Source organism: Pezoporus wallicus, unplaced genomic scaffold (assembly GCF_028554395.1).
Source record: "Pezoporus wallicus isolate ANWC-B61680 ecotype Strahan unplaced genomic scaffold, APGP_CSIRO_Pwel_v1 contig_6275, whole genome shotgun sequence".
Lineage (NCBI taxonomy): Eukaryota > Metazoa > Chordata > Aves > Psittaciformes > Psittacidae > Pezoporus > Pezoporus wallicus.
Window position 1 is genome coordinate 1,154,902 of NW_026636901.1, and position 23,350 is coordinate 1,178,251.

Sequence of the window (23,350 nt, forward strand, 5' to 3'; positions counted from 1 at the left end):
TACTGTGCATGCTTGTCGTGGTTTAAACCCAGTCAGGCAACTCATTCACTCACTCTCCCCCTTCTTTCCCTCCCCCTACTCCCGGAGGGACAGAGAGGAACAACCTTGAGAACCAATAAATCGGCACTGTGAGGAGTGACTATTAATCCGGACAGATCTCTCGTTATCTCAACCCCTTGGACCCCACATTGGGCGCTGAACCCAGGACAATGCTGAACTATTACTTTAATTAAAAGCCTTGGATGTGGGGGGAGGCTGCAGAGGCAAGGTATTTACGGTAACATGAGGTTTGTACCAGAACGTAGTTTAATTCCATTTAGAGCTAACAGTTTCTGCCTCCTGACTGTAACTGCTTGGAAGAGATGATCCAAATAGATATTAAAGCCCTCATGTGACTTTACAACTTGCATTAAGATAACATTAGGAAAAGTGACTGAAGGAAGGAGGAGTTTAAAAAGCGGAGGGTCAGGACAGTAGAAAGTTGTATTTGTCCTACCATGTAATAGTAAAGAAAAAAGCTCTTTCTCACAAACTACTCATTTCATCATGAACAAACACCTGCCTACAACACAGTTACAACACAGAATCAGAATCAACACTGATAACACATGGTCAAACCAACTGTGATTTTGTTGGTGTTTTTTTCATACAAAATGGAATGTTCTAGGTAATCCTTTGACCTGGATAAAATGTGGGAGACATATTTAACTGTCAAAAAAACATAGGAATTTGATGCGGAACTGATAATTGTGAGCATTTTCATTGTTTTAAGTAGTGAGTTATGACTATGCTGGGGGGCTATTGTGAGAGGGGTGGCAAGGGAGATTTTAGAGTGCATGGGGAAACAAATTTGAGTATGTTCACATCTGCCTTTGCTAAAACTTCTACCAACACAGAAAAAACTCCAGTGTTACTTGTTGCATTTTGCCTAAAGTGGTTTATACACTTGTACTGGGTTTGGGTAGGATAAAGTTAATTTTCTTCATAGTAGTTGACCTGCTGCTGTGTTTTGTATTTGCAGCCAAACAGTACTGATAACACACCAGTGTGTCAGCTTTTCCTGAACAGTGTGTACACTGCACCAAGGCCTTCTCTGTTTCTCCGCCCCCCAGTGAATAGGCTGGTGGGTGCACAAGCTAGGCAACTGACCTAAACTAACCAAAGATGTACTTAACGCCATATAGCAAACATACTGATGAAAGTGAAAAGAGAAGGCTTTGGGCCATCTTTTTCTCAGGAGCTAGTTGTGCATAGGGCTACCCCTGGAAGGCGGTGAGTGATGCTTTTGCATCACTTATTTTGTTTTCTTTAGCTCTTCTTCCACTTACCTGCCACTTATTAAACAATTATTTTTTTTTAATCTCAACCTCCAGGGTTTTCTTGCTTTTACCCTTTTCTTTCCTCTCCCCCTGTCCACTCACAGTGGGAGGGGGGTAGTGAGTGAGCTGATGAGTTGTGCTTAGCTGCCCACCAGGATTAATCCACAATAACACTAAAGAGAAGTGAAAGTTGGAGCACTACGGATAGGGAATCAAGTTGAAATATTAAACAGGACATAGAATGTTAAGATGCACATTTCACAGTTCAAGCTCCTCTCATGAAGGCAATCTACTGTACGGCCACTAGAGATACCTGAAGTATCTTCTTAAAATAACTAACATGCTGACTGTATTTCTGTTTAGCAGAATGGTGGATGTAGGTGGCCAAAGGTCAGAGAGAAGGAAGTGGATCCCTTGTTTTGAAAGTGTTACTTCCGTCACTTTCTTAGTTGTATTAAGTGAATATGATCAAGTCTTGGCAAAATCATAGAATAGAATCATAGGATAGTTAGGGTGGAAAGGATCTTAAAATCATCTAGTTCCAACCCCCCTGCCATGGACAGGGACACCTCACACTACACCATGTCACCCAAGGCTCTGTCCAACCTGGCTTTGAACACTGCCAGGGATGGAGCAGTCACAACTTCCTCGGGCAACCCATTCCAGTGCCTCACCACCCTTACAGTAAAGAACTTCCTCCTTATATCCAATCTAAACTTCCCCCGTTTAAGGTTGAACCTGTTACCTGTTGTCCTATCACTACAGCCTCTCCCCAGCATCCTTATAGGCCCCCTTCAGATACTGGAAGGCTGCTATGAGGTCTCCATGCAGCCTTCTCTTCTCCAGGCTGAACAGCCCCAACTTCCTCAGCCTGTCTTCATACGGGAGTTGCTCCAGTCCCCTGATCATCCTCGTGGCCCTCCTCTGGACTTGTTCCAACACTTCCATGCCTTTTTTTATGTTGAGGACACCAGAACTGCACACAATACTCCAGGTGAGGTCTCACAAGAGCAGAGTAGAGGGGCAGGATCACCTCCTTCGACCTGCTGGTCACGCTCCTTTTGATGCGGCCCAGGATACAGTTGGCTTTCTGGGCTGCGAGCGCACACTGAAGCTGGCTCATGGTCATTTTCTCATCAACCAACACCCCCAAGTCCTTCTCCTCAGGGCTGCTCTGAATCTCTCCTCTGCCCAACCTGTAGCTGTGCCTGGGATTGCTCCAACCCAGGTGTAGGACCTTGCACTTGTCACAGTTAAACTACATAAGATAGGCATGAACCCACCTCACAAGCGTGTCAAGGTCCCTCTGGGTGGTATGTGAGAATGAGGTAAGATATGTAGTCATGTAAAGTACAGAAAAAGATGTGTTGCCTTTTAGGAAAGATGGCGTTCATGTGTCTTCATAAAGCATTTGCAAATACTAGAGCTACATTAAGAAACTGATCAAGCAGTTCCAAAAGTTGTATTAAATTAGTAGCCTCCTGTAAAAGTTAACTCTACCTTAGAAGACAAAACATGATTTTAAAATGTTTTAAATCACTTCAGCCATGTCAAATGATTATTTGAGTGTCAGCAATATTTCTAAGCAAGTAAAAACTACCTCAGTCATCTGTAATTAGTTGGGGTGTGTTTTGTTGTTGTTTGCTTTTTTCTTTTAGTCTCTGATATTTCCAGATTACCTGTACATTAATTAAGGAAAATTGAAACAAAATAATTTAAAATTTACCTCCTTCCCAAGGTTAGAAAACATGAGTTCTCCCTCCTCTCTAAGGTGTTTTCATCATCAGTAGCCTGACGTTGTAGAAGAGAATGAAAAAAATAAAACAGAAGATAATTAGGCAAAAGCATATTAGGGGAACTGCATGCTTTTGGTAGTCATTGCTTTATGTCCTGCATTATGAGAATTTCTTCAAAGACGCTTAATACTATTTGAACTCTAAAGTTCCAAAGCCCTTATACATCACTGTCTCAAGACCTGTTTGAACTGTGAAAAGCATACCCTACTTCATTAGCTGAAGTATCCACTGTAGGGTTTGCAGTCGCCTGTCATCTTTTGATGCATGAACAATTTTAGTAATTGTAATTTTTTGCCTTCACAATATTGCACATTTTGTTATGTTTACTTTGGACAGTAGGAAATAAATAACAGACTGCCATCACCAACTTATTCCTAGGAACTCCAAACATAAATCTCTGTATGTAGTTCTTAGTTCACTCTTGAAATGGACAAATTATATTACTAGTATAGTACATAATGCCCTTGTCCTTATGTTGTTACAGCATGTTAGTATCAGATATTTGACCCAATACACCCTGCTTCATCTCTCACTGTGAGGTCAGAATAGGCTTTCGTAGAGCAGCAGTCTATGGCTGCTCACTAGCTCATACAAGAATTCAAGTAATTTCTATTTTTAAGGCTTACCTTGATTTCACATGTCATTCATAGCAGTGATCCAAAACCCAACAAATAAAAGGATATATAACATGAAGAGTAATGATCAACCAATACACTGCAAATGCACTTAATATTTTTTAAAAAGCTTTCAAAAAAACCTGTATGATCTCTGGCTGATGCATTTCTATTACTGTCCAGACAGTGTAACTTCATATTAATTTTTGTTGTAGAATCAAATGGAAGAAAGCAAGGCCTTAATTAAAGCTATCATTATATCTCCCTGGTTTCTGAATACTTCAGTCATTTTGTTTTTAAATAAAAAAGATCTTCTAGAAGAGAAAATAATGTATTCCCATCTAATTAGTTACTTTCCAGAATACACAGATAAGCATTTATCCTATATTATCTTCACAAAACTAAAAGTTAATAGTTAAACCAGTTAGTTTTTCCTCATTAAACTGAAGTGCATTTATGCAATGTATTTGATACCTATGCATTCCTGCTCTATCCTTTAAACCATAAACTTAAGTTACTCAGTTTTACTGCAAGTTTGTTTTTTTTTATTGGAGCATTGTGGACAGAGTCCTAAGAGATTTCTTGCAGCAATTCTTCACCATTAGAGTGGCACAATCACTATTTACTTATGGCAAGAATCACCTTTTTCATCTTCAATCTAAAGAGACAAGATACGGGACAGGAACTTGAGGAATATGGCTATTAACCCAACTCTTTATATAGTATAAACTCCTAGTGTAGTTTTTCATTCATTATTATAACTTGTTGTCTATTTAAAAGTTCAAAGTTAAAAAGCAGCCTGAATGACTTTTCTGAACAAATGTTACTGATACTTGAAGTTGCCAAAGAATGATGAAAATAAACACAGATGTATTCCATCACTTAATACAATGTTACAGTCTATGAGACACATATCATGTGGAATCATTCATTAAATAAGGAAAAGATCATAATGGTTTAATAGCTACATCGTATCTTTGCCAAAGAGAATCCTGTTTACTCTGTGTGTTTTGGAAAACTTAATTTCTCGTGGTCTTTGACATACTACAATAATGTAGCAGACTATTAATATATGCTGGGTGATTTCAGTTGCATAGGTTTTTATAAAAAATTACTTAACCAGTAAGGTTTACCGTTTCAAAAGCATACCCCACACATTTTTAAAAAGCAATGTTGCAACACCTCCTGCTCTACTAACATATTAATGGGATAATGCAGACAAGGGAGGATGCCTTTATGGTGATTTGACATTTAAATATGAACCTAGCCTGTTAAGATACTGTCAATATGTTTCTTCCTTGACCCACAGCTTTTAACTGTACAAAACCGCTAATTGTGCTTTTGGCTAGCACCTAAACAAGACGTCAAAGCTGCCAGACACTTCATTTTGAAGCTATATCAAGATCAGAATCCAGACAAGTAGAAAGCAATCTACTCCCACGTCACTTGTGCCACAGACACAGAAAATATTAGTTTTGTGTTCGCTGTTGTCAAGGACATGATCCTGCAATTAAACTTCAGAGAGTTCAATCTGGTTTGAAGACAAAACATGTTTGCAGCCACTGAGTATGGCTTACTTATAGCACAGCCTGTGTGAATTCAAAAAATAAAAGGTGTCTTTTTAAACAGCATTTATGGAAACGGGCAAAGGATTTATCTTTACTGAAGAAGTATGAATTAAGAGAACTTTATTTCCTGTATTAGTTTTGTCTGAGAGGTTTTGGGTTTTTTTGACAGCTACAGGAATTAAATAGATTTAGAAGAATGTAAAATTGCATTGCTGTTCATCTGGTATTTATCAATATTTTATTTTTTAAATTTAGCTTTTACAGTCATAGCTTATAAAACTTCAAACAGTGATGCCTTAAAAATGGCAAATTCGTGTTACTTTAGGGAGCTAGGCATTTTTATCTTCTTGTTCTGATCAATGTAGTTGAAAGACCAGGGTAACCCTATTAACACTTTTTTGAAGCATCTCTCGGTAGCCTTCATAGGCCAAACCCATCAATGTTCTAGAAATCATTACAAAAGATTAATTATTGGTGACCCTTGTCTATCGCTGCATTTTTGTTGAAGTGCCTTAAGGTAATAAAATACCTTTCACAGCTAAAGAATTACAGATTAAGATCTTGTAGGCAGTCCAGGGAATTTACTGTTTCCTGAAGGGGAAAAGTACTTTGCAAATGTTCTTGGCACTCATTGCCACAAGAGCTTGCAGATCATCCACAGCTGCCTGCAGTAAACTAGGACTTCAATTCCTCCAAGTCACTAACATAACTTGCTTTTTGCACTTTGCCTTCATGGCTAGTTTTGCAGGGATTAAAGGGTGGTAAAGCCTCTCCTCGAGAAGATTTCCAGCCTTCTTCCTATCTCCACTCTCTGCCCAACTACAAATCTCTCCACTAAAGATACCAGCACCACTAACAGCTCTGTCAGTTCTCCTTCACTGCACATTGTTCTCCATCTGCTTGATGCAACAAGGAATGAAACTCCTGAAAGATAAAAAAAAAACTTGGAGACATCCAGCAAAAGAAAGTCAGGTTTCCTCCTATTTTGCCTGTTAGCGTCCAATCTCATCATGCCTGTTCCAGCAGTCACATTTCTTTCAGTGTACTGATCTGGAGATGATGAGTTAATAAAAATTAATGGCATGTACATACTCTTACTGCTTGTAGGAGGAGACTTTAAGTCAATTTACTCCTCTGTGGAAGTTTAACAAAAGTATTTAGAATTCTTGTTGCAGATTTTCCCTGAAATCAATCAAAACCTCTGTATAAACCCTGTGACTGCTGTGAATGGAACCTCAGATCCTCACATCCCACTTGCAGTCACAAAAGCGAAAACTATGAACAAGATCACAGTTGCAATTCTTATGTCAAATAACAAAGCCCAGGCTCCCAGGTGATGCATATATGTACTTCCATATATCGGCCAGACAATTCCTCATTAATCCACCAGTAAGAATATTATCAGGCAAACCCTGACCAAGAAACAGTTACAGGTGGGGAAAAAAGGTGTTAGCTATTTGCTAATTTATTCACTTTTGTAAAGTGCTAAAGATAATAAATCGCTAATGACACAGACAGAGAAATCTTTCGGGGAAAACCAGATTCTTATGAAATCCTCTTTTTCTCTGGCAACATCATCTTAACTTTTGGCAATGCAGAAAAAAAAACCACCAAAAACCCAAAACCCAACAAACCCTGCCCTCCGCACCCCCCCCCCCCCCCCAAAAAAAAAAAAAAGTAGCTCATACATGTGAACACAGTTATTAAAATGTTGTCTTTATAATAAACCAGAGGTAAAGATTAAGGTCTGTATTCTGCTTTTACCAAGATGGCTGCAACAGAAATTTGACCTTGTGTTCTCAGAGAAAGGATTTGACAGAATTTCATAGGTAGAAATTGACAAATTATGATTGATGGTGTTACCTGTTAATTAAATTAGCTTATAAAGAAAATGAATAATAATCACATTCCACTCGAATAAAATTCAGTTTCACTTTATTCAAGGTGAAGAAGAGGTTGGGAGGTAAGAGGGGAGGAAGTTGTAACCAGGAGAGCCATGCCACACAAAGCCATGCAGCTGAACAAAAAGAGGCGCAAATAGACTTGTAAATGTTTTAGCAATGTGTCTGGCATCTCTGATTCTATGTTTGGTTTGTCATCGATTTGTCAGAGGTAGTTCTAACCCTTAACAAACTACTACTGAGAACCCAAATGACATTTCTCAAAGGTATTAAGCTTAGGTAACAGCCATCTAGAAGAGAAACTGTTCTTCCATACTTAAATAAAAGCCATGGTATACTTTTAAAAACCACGACGGGGAGACCTAAATGCCTACATTTTAATTTTTATTGATATCCCCTTGTCTAATTGCATATAAATTTTTAATAAAATTTAATGTATCTATTCTGCCATCTTGTTGAAAAAACATGCATATTGCAATAAGGAATGAAGCACAGCAGAATGGACATCTCAAACAACTTGGAGTAATCCAGAAATCTACTCTGTGGTGTAAATTTGAACACCTTCCTTCTTGCCCCCAGCTCATGTATAGTTAAAACAGGGAACAGGTGTCTGCCGAGAAATGGCAAAATTCATTTATGTCTGTATGGGAAAGCATTAAAAAAATAATAACATAAAAAAAAAGAGGGGGAAAAGCTACAATTTACTGACTAGAAAAACAAAACTAGAAAATCATGTTGTCATTAAAAGTGGAAACAAGGAGGGAGGTGCGGGAATGTCCCATGTTGACTTTTGAACATTTTCAGTGGCTTAGCTCTTAATTAAGGCTTTTAGTTAGCACAGAAGATAAAAATATTTTATACTCTATAGGAAAAATGCAATTCTGGGGGAATTGTTGTGTTTTCCAAACCGTGATCTTAACCACAGACATGCACATTTAAAATAAATTCTTCAACATTAATGGTTAAATTGCCTAAAGGTTACTGAAGAGCCAGCTGAGATTTGAGGAGTTTGTTGGGAAAATAAATGTAAAAGTTAAGAGTTTGAGATAATATTAATTGAAACAGAGGTTCCGTAAAGAAGAAATATTTAAATATGGTAAATTGATAAGCTACACAAATAGGAATGTACAAAGTAATTGCAAGACGTACTAGAAGTGAATGTTGCAGCAGATAGTTAATACTGGGGATAGAGAGAGGAGGAGACAACACTAATCAAGAATTAAAATAATGAACTATCATGCCTAAGATGAAAAGTGACTAATGAAAAACAAATTACAGCTACAGAATGGTACTCAGTGCACCTAATAACACTACTTATCTAAGGCAAAGTATTCTATTAAATTTGGCGTGATTATAACCTGAGTTAATACTCTTAGTACGTGCTTAGTGTACAAACAAGTGGAGCAACACAGTCATTGTCATAATTCAGAACTGTCTTATGATCTTTTGATTCAATTTACAATTTACGGGAAGAATTACAAGATTACATGTATTTTGCAACCTCCTAAACGGTTACTCAACACTTAAAGAAAGATCTAACAGTAAATTAAAGAACTGCAATTGTAGGTTAGCATGCTCGTCATTTTAGATTTTACAATAATGTGACAATTTGGATCTCTCAAGCACTGTCAATCTGCAATGTAGAATTATATCCTCTAGCTATAAATATTCCAAATAATTTTGAAATAATATTTTGGCAGTAGGTACTTACTACATTTACCAGATATTTTGAAGATTCTTATATGGGAATTTATAGAAGCCTTCATACAAAACTGTACTGTTTTTCCCGTACTTTTTGTATCAACGGCAGTAAACACTCATTCAACAATACTGTGACTACTACATCTCAGGAATAAGCAGAATTGCACACATTCAGGCACTCTCTATTAAAGTTCTGCTGTCTGGACAGGAAACAAAAAAGTTTCCTTGGGTAAGAAAAGTTGATAAAAGCAACTGTGAAATACTGTATTTTTTATTAATTAATATAAATTTGACTTTATTAGTCACTTGCTAAGCACACAATACTGTGTAATCAAAGGCATTTATTTTTGGTATACAACAGTGCACTTATAACCCCATAAACTCCTTTTTGAATTGCAAGACTTATAAGTTACTTAAAGTGATAGGCTTTAATTTTTAGTGCAGAGATATATTAATTCTCCCCATTATATGTATTTGTAAACTGTTATACTTTCACGATACTGATAAGAGGTTCTGCAACATTTCCTGAAGTATGAAAGTGGTACTGTATGGTAAATTCATTGTGACCTGGTCCATTCATTTACAAAAAGAAAAACGGCGTTCACTAAGCAGCCACTCATTTCGACATCTAAATTACACTTTTCTCATCAGTAGCCTCCATCTTAGAATTTGAATTGTAAGACTAGTGATTATTAAATTAACATTTCCTTTGATAAAGAAATCTGAAATTCAATACAGCCTCAAGTCATATGAAAACTAAGTCTGAAAGGAAGGACTGATTTTCAGTATAATTTGATTTGCTCTGAATAGGACTGTAAGATTTATTCCAGAGTTCTATTTCACTATCAAATGTAATGGTAAAACAAGTTAATTTTACACTGTATTTATAAAAAAGTAAATCTGGAAACTCCTAACATTAAAAAAAACACACCCAAACACAAGCCAAAACTTGGCAAAATTTTTTTGATCGCCAGATTTTTTTTTTGACTTCATGTCATCTATTTTTGTTATACAGCCACAAACTGTTATGACCATGACAATTTCATAATTATTTCTTCCCTCCTCTTTTTGCTTTTGTTGCTGATATTTAAGTAGTTTTGCTTGTTAAAAAGGAATTAAAAGGTAGCTGTTCAGTATTCTTCGTATCTTGATGCTTCTCCATTTATTACAACTTTGGCTGAGTCTCTCTCACTTCTTCCAGTTTAGAAAGGATCCACTGTGTGAGGAAAAAGGAAAAAATAAAATGTTTCCTTGGTTAAAAAGCATACAACGCAGGTGAAAATTATATTGTATTGGTCAGCCACTTCACTACATGTTCTCTTCCTAACCAAGTTTTAAGACAGTGCTCAAAATAGTGTTTAAATACCAGTGTCTTATACTAAATGACACAGCTAATTAAACTGGCTAGGCTGGAATTTCAGTTTCATGGTCTATATTTCAATGAAATATTTTTTAAAAATAAATGACATTATCATTTCACCCACATCATTATTAATGCTTTTGCATTAGTCACACCTCTAGAAAAAACACAAATGACAATAGAGGAGCAAGGATACCAAAAGACAGAGGATAACAATATGTTGCAGCGTGATCATACAGTTATTTAGAAAGACTCTTTCTTGAACAATATTTGGTGAAATTCAGAATTTTGCATTCACATGTTTACTCAACATGAAATGGAAATTAGTCGCCTGAGAGTTCTAAAAAGAAAAAAAAAAAAATGGTGTGGGGTAGTGACATGGAAATCCATGGCAGAAGATGAAGTTACACAACAGGACTGTCATGAGAAATGTGCATTAATGCTTTCAAGGAAGATGAGTAGACGATTAAAACCAGATTCTGTTACTGCATCAGGTTTTATGTTAAAGATCTTCAGGATGGCCTCACCCCCTCAAGGAAACTCAAAGAAGCCAGAGCTTCTGTAGAGCAGGTTCGTGAAGGTTTGAAAGAAGAATCAGCAAGAAAGAAACTGTTGAACTGGCACCTCTCACAGATGGAGCACCTTGTAGTGTCCAGTAGACTGACAATAATACAGTCATAGAATCATAGAATAGTTACAGTTGGAAAGGACCTTAAGATCATCTAGTTTCAACCCCCCTGCCATGGACAGGGACACCTCACACTATACCATGTCACCCAAGGCTCTGTCCAACCTGGCCTTGAACACTGCCAGGGATGGAGCATTCACAACTTCCTTGGGCAACCCATTCCAGTGCCTCACCACCCTTACATTAAAGAACTTCCTCTTATATCCAGTCTAAACTTCCTTTGTTTAAGTTTTAACCCATTACCCCTTGTCCCATCACTACAGTCCCTAATGAAGTGTCCCTCCCCAGCATCCCTATAGGTCCCCTTCAGGTACTGGAAGGCTGCTATGAGGTTTCCATGCAGCCTTCTCGTCAACAGGCTGAACAGAGCCAACTTTCTCAGCCTATTTTCATACAGGAGGTGCTCCAGTCCCCTGATCATCCTCGTGGCCCTCCTCTGGACTTGTTCCAACAGTTCCACATCCTTTTTATGTTGAGGACACCAGAACTGCACACAATACTGCAAATGAGGTCTCACGAGAGCAGAGTAGAGGGGCAGGACTACTTCCTTCGACCTGCTGGTCACGCTCCTTTTGATGCAGCCCAGGATACCATTGGCTTTCCGGGCTGTGAGTGCACACTGCCAGCTCATGCTCATGTTCTCATCGACCAGCACCCCCAGGTCCTTCTCTGCAGGGTTGCTCTGAATCTCTTCTCTGCCCAATCTGCAGCCATCCAGCCAGTTCTTTATCCATCGAGTGGTCCATCCATCAAATTGATGTCTCTTCAATGTAGAGACAAGGATGTCTTGAGAGACGGTGTTGAATGCTTTACACAAGTCCAGGTAGATGATGCCAACTGCTCTAACCCCCTTCCATCAGTTCCGTAGCCACATCATAGAAGGCCACCAAATTGGTCAGGCAGGATTTCCCCTTAGTGAAGCCATGCTGGCTGTCACCAACCACCTTGTTGATTTTCATGTGCCTTAGGATGCCCTCCAGGAGAACCTGCTCCAAGATTTTGCCAGGCACAGAGGTGAGACTGGCTGGTCTGTAGTTCCCTGGGTCATCCATTTTCCCCTTCTTGAAAATGGGGGTTATATTTCCCTTTTTCCAGTCATTGGGAACTTCACCTGACTGCCATGATTTCTCAAATATGATGGCCAGCAGCTTTGCAACTTCATTCGCCAGCTCCTTTAGGACCCATGGATGGATCTCATCAGGACCCATGGACTTGTGCACGTTCAGATTTTTAAGATGGTCTCGAAACAGATCCTCACCTACAGTGGGCCCAAGGTCTTCATTCTCACAGTCCCTGCATCTGCCTTCCAAGACTTGGGTGGTTTGGTCAGAGCATTTGCCAGTGAAGACCAAGGCAAAGAAGTCATTCAGAACCTCAGCCTTCCCCAAATCCAGGGTAGCCAGTTCTCCTGATAGCTTCCAGAGAGGGCCTACGTTCTCCCTAGTCTGTCTTTTATTTGCTACGTACCTCCAGAATCCCTTCCTGTTATCTTTCACATCCCTAGGCAAGTTTAATTCTAACCAGGCCTTAGCTTTCCTAACCTGGTCCCTAGCTTCCTGGACAACATCCCTGTTTTCTTCCCAGGCTGCCTGTCCTTGCTTCCACTTTTTGTAAGCCTTTCTTTCCCTCCCAGAGTTTCCTCAGCAGCTCCTTATCCATCCAAGGAGGTCTTCTGGCCCTCCTGCTGCACTTCCTTCTTGTTGGGATGCAACACTCCTGAGCTTGTAGCAGGTGATCCTTGATTATCAACCAACAGTCTTGAGCCCCCCTGCCCTCTAGGGCTATATCCCATGGAACCTTACTAAGCAGGTTTCTGAAGAGGCCAAAGTCTGCACTCTTGAAGTTCAGGGCAGTGAGCTGGCCGCACGCTCTTCTCACTGTCCTGAGGATCTCAAATTCGGCCATCTCATGATCGCAATATTCACAATGCAGTGTCACTGAAATTACCTCATAACCTCCTCACTATTAAGGTGCAAGTTTCATCTTCACTACTCCTAGAACACTTCCATCAATGTCATCTCTCTGTATACACAGCACAGATGTCACATTTGCACAATTAAGCCACAGTATAAACAAAACCCAGAAGCAACTCTCAAAAGACTTCCTTCTGAAGCATATCCCCTAAGGCCCTGATATCAATTTCTGAATGAAACTTTCTATTAATGAGTTTCCTAGGGAAGGATTGCTGCTCTAAGATAAAACCACATTCCTTACCAAGCCTGTCTGACAGTGACATTTCCCTTCATACTCACATTCCTGTTGTGAGGTTCATGGGCCTTTCTAGGAAAGTGTGCAAGCCAACAGTTTTGAGATAAGAAAGGAAATAAAGCTGAAAAACTTAAGACTTACAGGATACATAATATAATGCACTAACTGGAGTTTTGGAATTACTCCTGATTTAGCTGGGGCACAGATGGGATTTCATACCCGCACAGACTACTTGAGACAAGGAAGTACAAAATGAAACATCATCTTTTGTAAGCAAGTAAATTCAGTTCGATGGCTTTGTAACAGTAGCAATGGAAAATAACTCAGGTGAATGTTTCACAAAAACTAGTCAGAATACAGCCAAAGGACTTAATAAGAATCCTTGTATAAGATAATTCATTGTAGTTGCTGTATGACCTTAGTACAAAAATAACTGTAAGAAAAACAGGACAGAAAAACAGGAAGTGTTGATAAAGAGTATCTGAAACTAGCATATATCCAGGATGTGCTTGGTGACTACGCTAACTGATAAGTAGAAGGACGGGATGATTATGTCTGCAGTTTTACCAAACCAGTTAAGATGATGTAAGCATTTATCTAGTGCGCATGCTTCAAAGATCACAGAAAGTGATGAAGACTGGGGGTCACTTACTTTTTCCAACAAAGACCGCTACCACATTGTTGTGCGCATGTGGAAATGGGCATGGAATTATGTAAAGAGGTTCTCAGATGGTTAATGAGTATGCATGATGTATGTTAATGGTTAATGAATATGTAATATGTATGTTAAGCAACAATTTGACTGGTCTATTTGAGGTTTGGCTGAGACATGCTAGGAGAAGCCATCCCCTGTGTCTCCCAGCACTGCAATAAAGAATAACTGCTTGTCAATTTAAAAAAAAACAACACAATAATAGTAATTTGAAGAAGAGCTCAGTACCTCCAAAGAGTACAGACAAGTCAAATTCAGCACGGGGACCTCAAATACCTTGACAGTAATTGTAATGCTTTTTGAGGTAACAGTCAAATGTTATAACCCAGCTGTGGTTAGAAACTATGCTCATGAAGACAAAAGCAGATGAAAATGCGCAAAACAAACTAATGAGAGGATCAACTTTCACAGACTGTTTCAAAGCATGATCTTGTAGTATTATATCCCACTGGTGTGAATGTATACATGACTAATTTACTGTTTATGAAAATAATTAGCTATGCTAAGAAGAATCAAGTAGAACTTTTGCAACCCAACTACCTCACTGTTCTGGTAGCAGACCTGAACTACTCCTCCTCTCTATTGCAGTCAAAACTAGTGATTATCAAAATGAAGAGGCCATATATCATATAAAATAAAAATATTTGTGTTTCTATTAGGGATTTTCGTCTTTCTTCAACAAAAGCGATATAATGAGGAAGAGGAATGACACCTCATCTCCCCATCCACCTGGAATAAAACTAAGAGTAACGTACAAATATCGTTTGTTCTATTAAAACACCCTATTTTAATTCACATTCTTGATTGCTTAGTTTTTGTTAGTAGTACTATTAAATCAGCTGTTTGACAGACAGTTATGACTTTGAAGATTTATAGTGAAGTGAAAAGTTTGGTACTTGAGTATTTTTTAAATTCAGTACTGAAGATAGCATTGCCATTTCCATTTGTGTCATGGCTGTGTGGAAATGCTGAATTTTAAATAAACATAGTTATTTCAGGTTAAGAATATTTCTGTTTCACTTTTTAAGCCAAGTTTAGCACAGAATAATTGTCATTATAATTGTAAAATATTGTACAATAATTTTATTGTAACACTAATTGTAAATATTGTTACAATAAATTGTAAAAAGTATCTTGACTTTACCTTAGCATCCTCTGGAGTTTTAAAATTAATAATTTTTCCAAATTCTTTGGCATGGAACACAGACTTAACTCGTTCCTAAAAATAAATAAATAAATAAATAAATAAATAAATAAGGAAAGAAGGTAATTCAAAATTGAATTAATTTATTCAGACATTACAAGTAAGAAGTTATTTACTACTAAGGCAGCTATATAGCTATTTGTTTCAGACAGCCATTACACTGATCTGAATACGTTCACATTGCATGCACACACCCTGATAAACTTCATTTTCTGCATAAAAGCACAGTAGAGCATAACGCTCAAGCAGTAACAGACTTCCCTTACCATGGAGTCCCTTGAGACTCGACCATAAGACTGTGCAGGAATGGAAGGCACATAATAGAGTATGGGGGATAACAAAATCCAGTACTCCCTAAGGTTGTAATTTGTCTTTCACCTTTTAAGTCATTACTTGGGTGGACATTCCACCAATACTGACTTGCAAGTAGTAGAGTTAGCAACTTACGCCTCAGAAACAGAACATAAGCAGTGATTTGCAAAATATGGTTTTCAACCATAGATTTCAGTAAAGAGCATACTACAGATATGTTAATGGACTCTGAAATGACTACTGTGTAGGGGTAAAGATGGATATGTTATTCAGCATTGTCTGAAATGGCAGAAATTCTTAAGAATTATTGCATCCTGTAAAAGTTCACTTGCAGTCAGAAATCCAATATGGCTCTGCCTTTCATGCTCTCTGCAACAGAAACAAATAATCTGAGTGAAAAAGTGAATGCCTTTATACACTGTCAAGACTGCCCTGACAACCAATATGTGTAATTACACACATGAAGCTTATAAAAAAAAGAAAGAATACAAAACACAGCTAAATTCATTGACTGAAATTAAATTCAGTTACCATCTCAACAAGAATTTAAGAGGTAATTTCTTTATTTTTTTAAGGAAGATCGCCTCTGTAAGTATACTCAGTCACCAGTGGTCATCCTTCTCCTTATGGCCTTCACCCGTTTACCAGGGAAAGAAAGTTTTGGGATTGTTTAAAGGAAAACTGCAACTGAGAGCAACATATTTCAATTTGCATTGAAAGAGATAAGCATATTTATAAAGATATTAATACTGTATTGTACTTTTGCAGAATTTTGTTACTAGCTGCCCTGGGTTTGTCTCAGAGAAAACTGTTTGTGGCTTTGGTTTGTTAAATCTCTCCTACCTGGGTATTTTTAACAGGAGAATAGACAGCTATTTTATGTTGAAGTGCAGCAATTCTGCTAAAGCCTCTTTGGTATGGAGGACGATGGTTGAAGTATAAATATGGGGAGGCCTGGCAGATTGACTATATCACACTGCCACCAACCCGCCAAGGCAAGCGCCATGTGCTTACCATGGTGGAAGCAACCACCGGGTGGCTGGAAACATACGCTGTGCCCCATGCCACTGCCCGGAACACCATCCTGGACCTTGAGAAACAGATTTTGTGGTGACACGGCACCCCAGAGAGAATTGAGTCAGACAATGGGACTCATTTCCGGAATAACCTTATAGATATTTGGGCCAAAGAGCATGGCATTGAGTGGGTATATCACATCCCCTACCATGCACCAGCCTCTGGGAAAATCGAACGGTACAATGGGCTGTTAAAAACTACACTGAGAGCAATGGGTGGCGGAACTTTCAAGCATTGGGATACACACTTACCAAAGGCCACCTGGATGGTCAAACATCAGAGGTTCTGCCAACAGGGCTGGCCCAGCCCAGTCAGAACTTTTACATATTGTAGAAGGGGACAAAGTTCCCATGGTGCATATGAAGAATTTGCTGGGGAAGACAGTCTGGGTTATTCCTGCTTCAGGTAAAGGCAAACCCACTCGTGGGATTGCTTTTGCTCAGGGACCTGGATATACTTGGTGGGTAATGCGGGAAGATGGGGAAGCCCGATGTATACCTCAAGGGGATTTGATTTTAGGGGAAAACAGCCGATGAACTTAACTGTATGCTCTTGCCTGCTGTGTAATACTTTTATAGCCCATCAACTAGATGTCTTCAGGTCACCAGTGACTGGCCCTGACTTCCCTCCAACCATCATCCCAACAGAGAATGAACTTTGATAGAACCGGACGAGTTCTGCAGTAAAGGAACAACCAGCATCAGCAGGCAACGATCCAATACTGCACACAGCCTTTCCTGCCCTGAAAGATTGTTACAAGAGATGGAACCTGACATCATGGACCAGATGGACTCAGCAGCTTTATAGGGACTGGTCCATGCACTTAGATAAGAGTGATGGTATATTGAAAATGTGGGATCTGAGCATGACGTGAATGGTATGGAATATGGGGTGGATAATGTCCTGGGTTCAGCAGTAGCAGTCATTTTTCTCCTTCTTGGTAGCTGGTGCAGTGCTGTGTTTTGACTTTCGGCCTGGGAACAGAGCTGATAACAATGATGGTTTGGTTTGGCCAAGGACTTTGTGAGCCTCATGCTCTGCCAGGGAGGAGGGGAAGCCAGGAGGAAGCAGAGGCAGGACACCTGACCGAAACTGACCAAAGAGGTATTCCATACCACAGCACGTCATGCCCAGGATGTAACTGGGAGTTACCTGGAAGGGCTGGGAGTCTGCAGGGTTGGAGGAGGTATGGGTCGGTGCTTGGTCGGGTTGGGGGGCCAAGTTATCAGTCGGCTGGTGGTGAGGTATTCTATTCTCTTCCCTTGTTGTTTCTTTTATCATTATTATTATTGGTGGTAGTAGTAGTGATTTGTGTTATACCTTAGTTATTAAACTGTTCTTATCTCAACCTGTGGGAGTTACATTCTTTTTGATTCTCCTCTAAGTCCCTCCGGCAGTAGGGGGAGGGAAAGAAGTGGGGGGAGTAAGTGAACGAGCTGACTTGACTGGTTTTAAACCATGACACCAGCAAATGAAAAAAAAACAAAAAAACCCTCTTTGAAGCACAGTACATGAAAATGTATTGCTCAAATATATTTGAAATTTTGGGATTACCACAAGGTAGGAGGCTAACGTTGGCGTATTTCCACAGTGACAGACTGCATAATAAAAATACCCTGCAGTGTTCTGCGAGTTTTGTTGTATCACCATTTTACAACTATGAACGCACCATGAAGTAATGTGTAACATAAAAAAAAATTCCCAGCATTCAAGGAATACTTTCAGCTGCAAACATCATGTCACAATTCTGCTTAGAACAGTCAGAAGATAGTTATAGGAGGAGTTTGCTCATGACAAATTTCAACTCCCTTCTTTGAGCATTTTAACTAGAAGAGAGATCAAGAATTCAAAGGCGAAAGATTAAGAATTCCGAGTTCAATTCTATAAACAGTAAGACAAAAAGAAACCAAAACATTAAGTTCACATACCTTGGCTTCAATGCGTAATCTTCTGCCATCGACGATGAATGGTTCTTTGGTAAATTCATCGTAAGTGTATTGCCATTCACATGTCAGCTGTCCAAATGTCCCTTTTGTCACAAATAACACACCACTATGTATGAGAAATTGAAATTAATAATTTTTAAATCAGTGTAAAAATACTTAAAAGTTATCAAGTAACTGGTGAAGTTATTAGTTGCTCCAAAATAGTTCTCATCTAATGATGCATAACAACCATACAGCATACTTTTAAAAAGAGTGAATTTTGAGTCTTATTTAAAATACCGTATCTCATAGCAAAACCGTTAACACTCCCTCTAGCTGTATCTCTATGAAAAGATGCACTGAGTTCCTATTTGAGATGAATGCCTGCTACTCCACTGCTAGACATTATTTACTCTGTTCCTATATTATCCATTTTTCCCTCAATATACTAATCTATAAGGGAATCCTACAGTTGTGTTGACCTCAGCCTACTCAGATGTCTAACAATTCTTCTCAGCTAAAGACACCCAAAACAACACTCATGTGCTGAACACCCCCCCCCACACCCCATTAACTGTTGATCCCACTGCTGCCACACTACTAAGCATGCCTTCCCCGTTATTTTATCTACATACATGACAGCACAGTTACTAGTCAGCAATCATCAAGGTATGAACATTTTGATGATAGTTTTAAGTACTTATTATTCAGAGTAAGAACTGTTTACCTTTTTGTAACCATTAATAGATCTGTACTGTTGACCATAGCATGTGCAATATATCTCAGTTTTGCAAATCTTCCATTTTCAATTTTCTAAAAGAGATAACAGTTTCATACCTTTGAATATGTTAGTATAAATTCATATGCTAAGTTTGTGCTAAAAATGTATTTATTCCCCAAAAGTCAAAGTCATATATCACTAATAGATCTGTGACAGCCAAAGTTCAAAACTGCATATGATTATTTGGTTGTTGTTAATGCAGCCATGCAGATGAAAAATCAATAACCAAAACTGTCAAAGAATAATATAACTTCTCAAAACATTTCAGGAATCAGTTTTCTACATACTTTTAGTACACACCAAACTTCTGCAAATACAATTCTGAGACAACAAAAGAAATAAGGATTAATTTCCTAATTTACGTTAAGTCACCTCCAAAAACTGGAGTATGTAACTCAGGGAACAAATCTATACTTAACTGTATACAGGAACCTACTGTCGTGTAAATAGTGGGACTTATTACTGCACTTGAGGCAATGCTTATTTTCTCCATATTCTCGTTTCCCCCTGAATTTACTTCATCTTGCCCCATAATTCTGTCAATATTGTAACAGAATATTCTTCCATGGGTATTCTTTAATGGGCAATAATTTCAAAATATTAATGACAGCAGGTGAATAATTTTTAGAAACAGAGGCTCTGTAACTTTAACATGACTTGGCAACCATTGGATTTCTGACTTTCTGAGCAATGAGTGATTAAATTAGTGATTGAATTAAGATTGCTGTATCTTAGTTGGAAACTGATCCTTGCATGCTTCCCATCTGTTGCAGATTGAAAGTAAAAAAAAAATTAGTATAAGCCAGTATGATTCAAGAAACCCTTAACTACACACATAATGCTTCAGATATGTATGCCAATATTTTTAAAAAAATATGTAGGTTAGTTCTCAATGCTGTTAAAATAGCAAAACCATTTAATGAGTATCCATCACCACTGTAAAATGATAAAGACATTTAATTAGACATACCCTACAACTTCAAATTTAGCTGCATGGATAACTTCACTTGCCCAAACATACTTTTTTAAATCATGCCCTCCCCTAAAGTTACTGATTCTTTAGTGAATAACATCAAGAATATTTGATTAACAGGCTCCCAAAAGAGATTTCCGTAAGCTCTCAGGAAGTTCAGAGTATTCCAGGATAGTAACTCTGTTGGGCTACATAATCACACCTATGGCTCACATGCCTACTTACATAAGTCTGCTTGAATTTCTGCAAAAGCAAGTGTCAGGGACAGGATGAATACAGCATGAAGAAAGATATAAGAAATGAGGAATTAAGGGCTTGGAAACTCCTTATTCAAGCTTTGTCTAGGGGTTGTCACACTCCCATTTGTTCCAGAACACAATATGTTGGATGGTAAGAAGACAGACAAGGCTGTATGGGCAGACAGCATGGATAGGATACCTGATCCTATGGGTCAGGTCTAGTTCTATTTCCTGATGGATGTTAAGTGTTAGTGGCCTTGCAAGAAAGACAGGGAAAGGGGACAGAAGGCTGACAGGAAGTTACAGAAATAATGTGTGTGTGGAAAAAGCAAGGGTAGTTCAGTAGAGATAACAAATACACATCATTGCATTTAATCTGCAAGACTCTGGGACAATGCTGGCAATTTCTCTTACTGACAAAACACATTATAAATATTCCACAGCATGACCAGTATCTCTCTTCTATTATAAGCAATTATAGGGAAGCATTAGCAATTCAGCCTTATGAGGGTGGAGAGGATCTGTAGTCTTTGTCCTGCATCAAGGAAAGTAACTTCCTTATCCTTCGCATCGCATTGAGATAAGGCTCTCAATCCAAAAGTTAATCCTCTCTAAAAGGGACTTAATAGAGCGAAGTTACCTCTTTCTCTCTTTTCCTTAGCCTGCAAGTTAATTTTCAACAAGCCACCCCCCCCGACTATAACTGATGATGAACTGAGAATTATGAAAGTTATTAAGGAAGTACAGTACTTAACTATCACACAGGTTGCAATCCTAAACAAAAGCTATTTAAATGTCCATCAAATTCCACAAAAAGTTTTTCATTCTACTAAGGTCCACAAGCAAGTGATTTGTGTAGCACAAAAATACTGTCAGAATGTAGTATGTGCTGACCTAATTATTACTCATTGTTAGCAATCGATCTTACGGTGGTTAACTCAAAGTTATCTATATGCTATAAGATAGAACACAGATAACTTTGTAGATACAAAGTACCTACAAACTTCGTTCTGTAGACTGTAGTCTAGAGTTTTGTAGACAATTGGGAAATAAAGGACAGAAAAATTATGCACAGTACTTTTGCAAAGGTAATGCATCTGTGCCAATGCTTAGCAGTAACTACTTCTAAATATTCTGCCTTTAGATTTTTCTGCCCTTCATTTACAATCTGTATCCCTTCTAGCATTAGACTTGCACCTGTTCTTTAGGAAATATATCATGGAGGGATATGCCAATTTACTGCTGAAAACTCCTATAGCAGTATCACTACTGCACTCTGCTACCAAAGTGCCTTATAAAACTCAAACATAAAAGGATATATAGATGTATAAATAGACTTTTAAAACAATTCTACGGTATTTCACTACTGTTTGCAGAAAACCATCAACTTGGGCCACTGCTTGGTGATGCAAAACTGTTACAGTTAACATTGATCAATCATTGTTCAATATTTAACTACTGTAAGAAAAAAATACTAATTTTTAAAACACAACTTCTGTTTCAAATTAAGAGTGGTTTAATAACCTGATTACTTTAGTACATGTTCTAGTTCATTGACTAGACATAGAAAAGGAATGCATCTATTGAATAAAGACACTCCGGCAGCAGTTAAATTTGAAGTAATCCAAGCATAAATTCTCTTCTGTGCAAATTATTCTCACCTGTAGTACAAATGCTTAAATGTCAATGCAGTAACCTAACAGTACATGCAATCTTCTGTGCAGAGATGGATGCACAAATGTGCTCAGTGTCTTTAAAGTGCCATCTCTGTTTTTGGAAAGATTCCTAATCACACCACATGCTTCTTATTTACTGAGAAGCAAGCACAGAGGTATTTGACAATGAAATGTTTGTGGAGACAAAACTTAAAATCTATGAACCTTACAGTTATAGTTCTAGAAAATACTAGCAGTATCTGTGATACAAAATTCGGAATATTTGATATACTTCTTGAATCATCCCAACTAAAACATGTAAAAAACAAAAAAAACCTGTAAGAACTGTTACAACTTAAAAAAGGGTTATAAACCTTCGTTTCTTTCTGCTCAGATTCACTTTTTCAACTGGATTTTAGTTTGCCAATGTACTTCCTTATTAATTGAATACTGTCCAGACATTTAAGTTTTAAAGGCGATTCACTGTTCTCGAATACTGAATGTATCTTTCACGTCAAACTATAAAGTGACTTCCTCCAAAGCTGTAAAATCGTTACTTCCATCAGACTAACCTGGTATAATTGCACACCTGGTCTTCACCCCAGAAACATTTAATAACTCTAAGCAGTACCCAGGTCACTTGATAGATCTAACTTGAATGTGTGTGAAAAAAAGGAGAAAACTGTCACACAAAGCAAAACAAACAAACAAACAAAAGTAAACCCTTCCTTTTTCTACATGCAAAATTCTCTCCTCGTCCCTTATTAATAAGAATTAAAGTTAATCCTTTATTGGCTAATCCCTCATCCCAGTTATCCTAATGTGCAATATCATTCTACAAACAGCAAAGCTTTTGTCAATGACACACTAGTGCCTGAATTCAAGATTCTGTTCAGTCATGCAGAGCAGCAACTCCAAAATCAACCCGTTTTTGCCAAACAGAACAGAAATTTGTGGTTAACATTCCAATCTAATGCCACAGTATGCAGGACAGCAACAACTGGGACAGCAGTTTTCTGTCAGAATATGAAGCTTCTACTTCACAACATAAATACTTGCCTATGTTGACCGCAAAATTATCTTGGTCAATTTCTGATCTCAATTCATTCTATGAGCTGAACAGTGAAACCATAGTGATTTACACTTCCACTATGATGACCATATCTAGATGTTCTTTATGTTTCCTGCCAATACAACCAAAGTTCTTGGATTTGTAGCTTCTGAAGTGATTACTGTACTGGCAGGGAAATGGCAAAATATTTCAATTTGCTTTTCTGTTTTCTCTGTCAGCTAACAAGCTGGTATATACTTTACCTA

General features: G+C 38.2%; 2 protein-coding genes across 6 annotated transcripts in view; one reads left to right on the forward strand and one right to left on the reverse strand.

Annotated features, from left to right (window-relative positions):
- LOC130595450 (guanine nucleotide-binding protein subunit alpha-14-like) overlaps positions 1 to 5,283 on the forward strand; it is a 77,770-nt gene extending 72,487 nt beyond the window's left edge. Inside the window, 4 exon segments of the mRNA XM_057402189.1 lie at positions 1,686 to 1,802; positions 2,635 to 2,647; positions 3,945 to 4,096; positions 5,077 to 5,283. Of these exon segments, the coding sequence (XP_057258172.1) occupies positions 1,686 to 1,802; positions 2,635 to 2,647; positions 3,945 to 4,096; positions 5,077 to 5,269 (475 nt within the window). The 3' untranslated portion in view covers positions 5,270 to 5,283.
- A 4,611-nt stretch (positions 5,284 to 9,894) lies between these two features.
- VPS13A (vacuolar protein sorting 13 homolog A) overlaps positions 9,895 to 23,350 on the reverse strand; it is a 107,732-nt gene continuing 94,276 nt past the window's right edge. For all 5 annotated transcript variants that reach the window (XM_057402133.1, XM_057402128.1, XM_057402131.1 and 2 more), the window contains 4 exons: positions 19,113 to 19,198; positions 18,389 to 18,512; positions 15,012 to 15,086; positions 9,895 to 10,115 (listed from right to left, as the gene is read on the reverse strand). In XM_057402133.1, the coding sequence (XP_057258116.1) occupies positions 10,065 to 10,115; positions 15,012 to 15,086; positions 18,389 to 18,512; positions 19,113 to 19,198 (336 nt within the window). In that variant the 3' untranslated portion in view covers positions 9,895 to 10,064. The remainder of the gene's footprint in view (positions 10,116 to 15,011; positions 15,087 to 18,388; positions 18,513 to 19,112; positions 19,199 to 23,350) is intronic.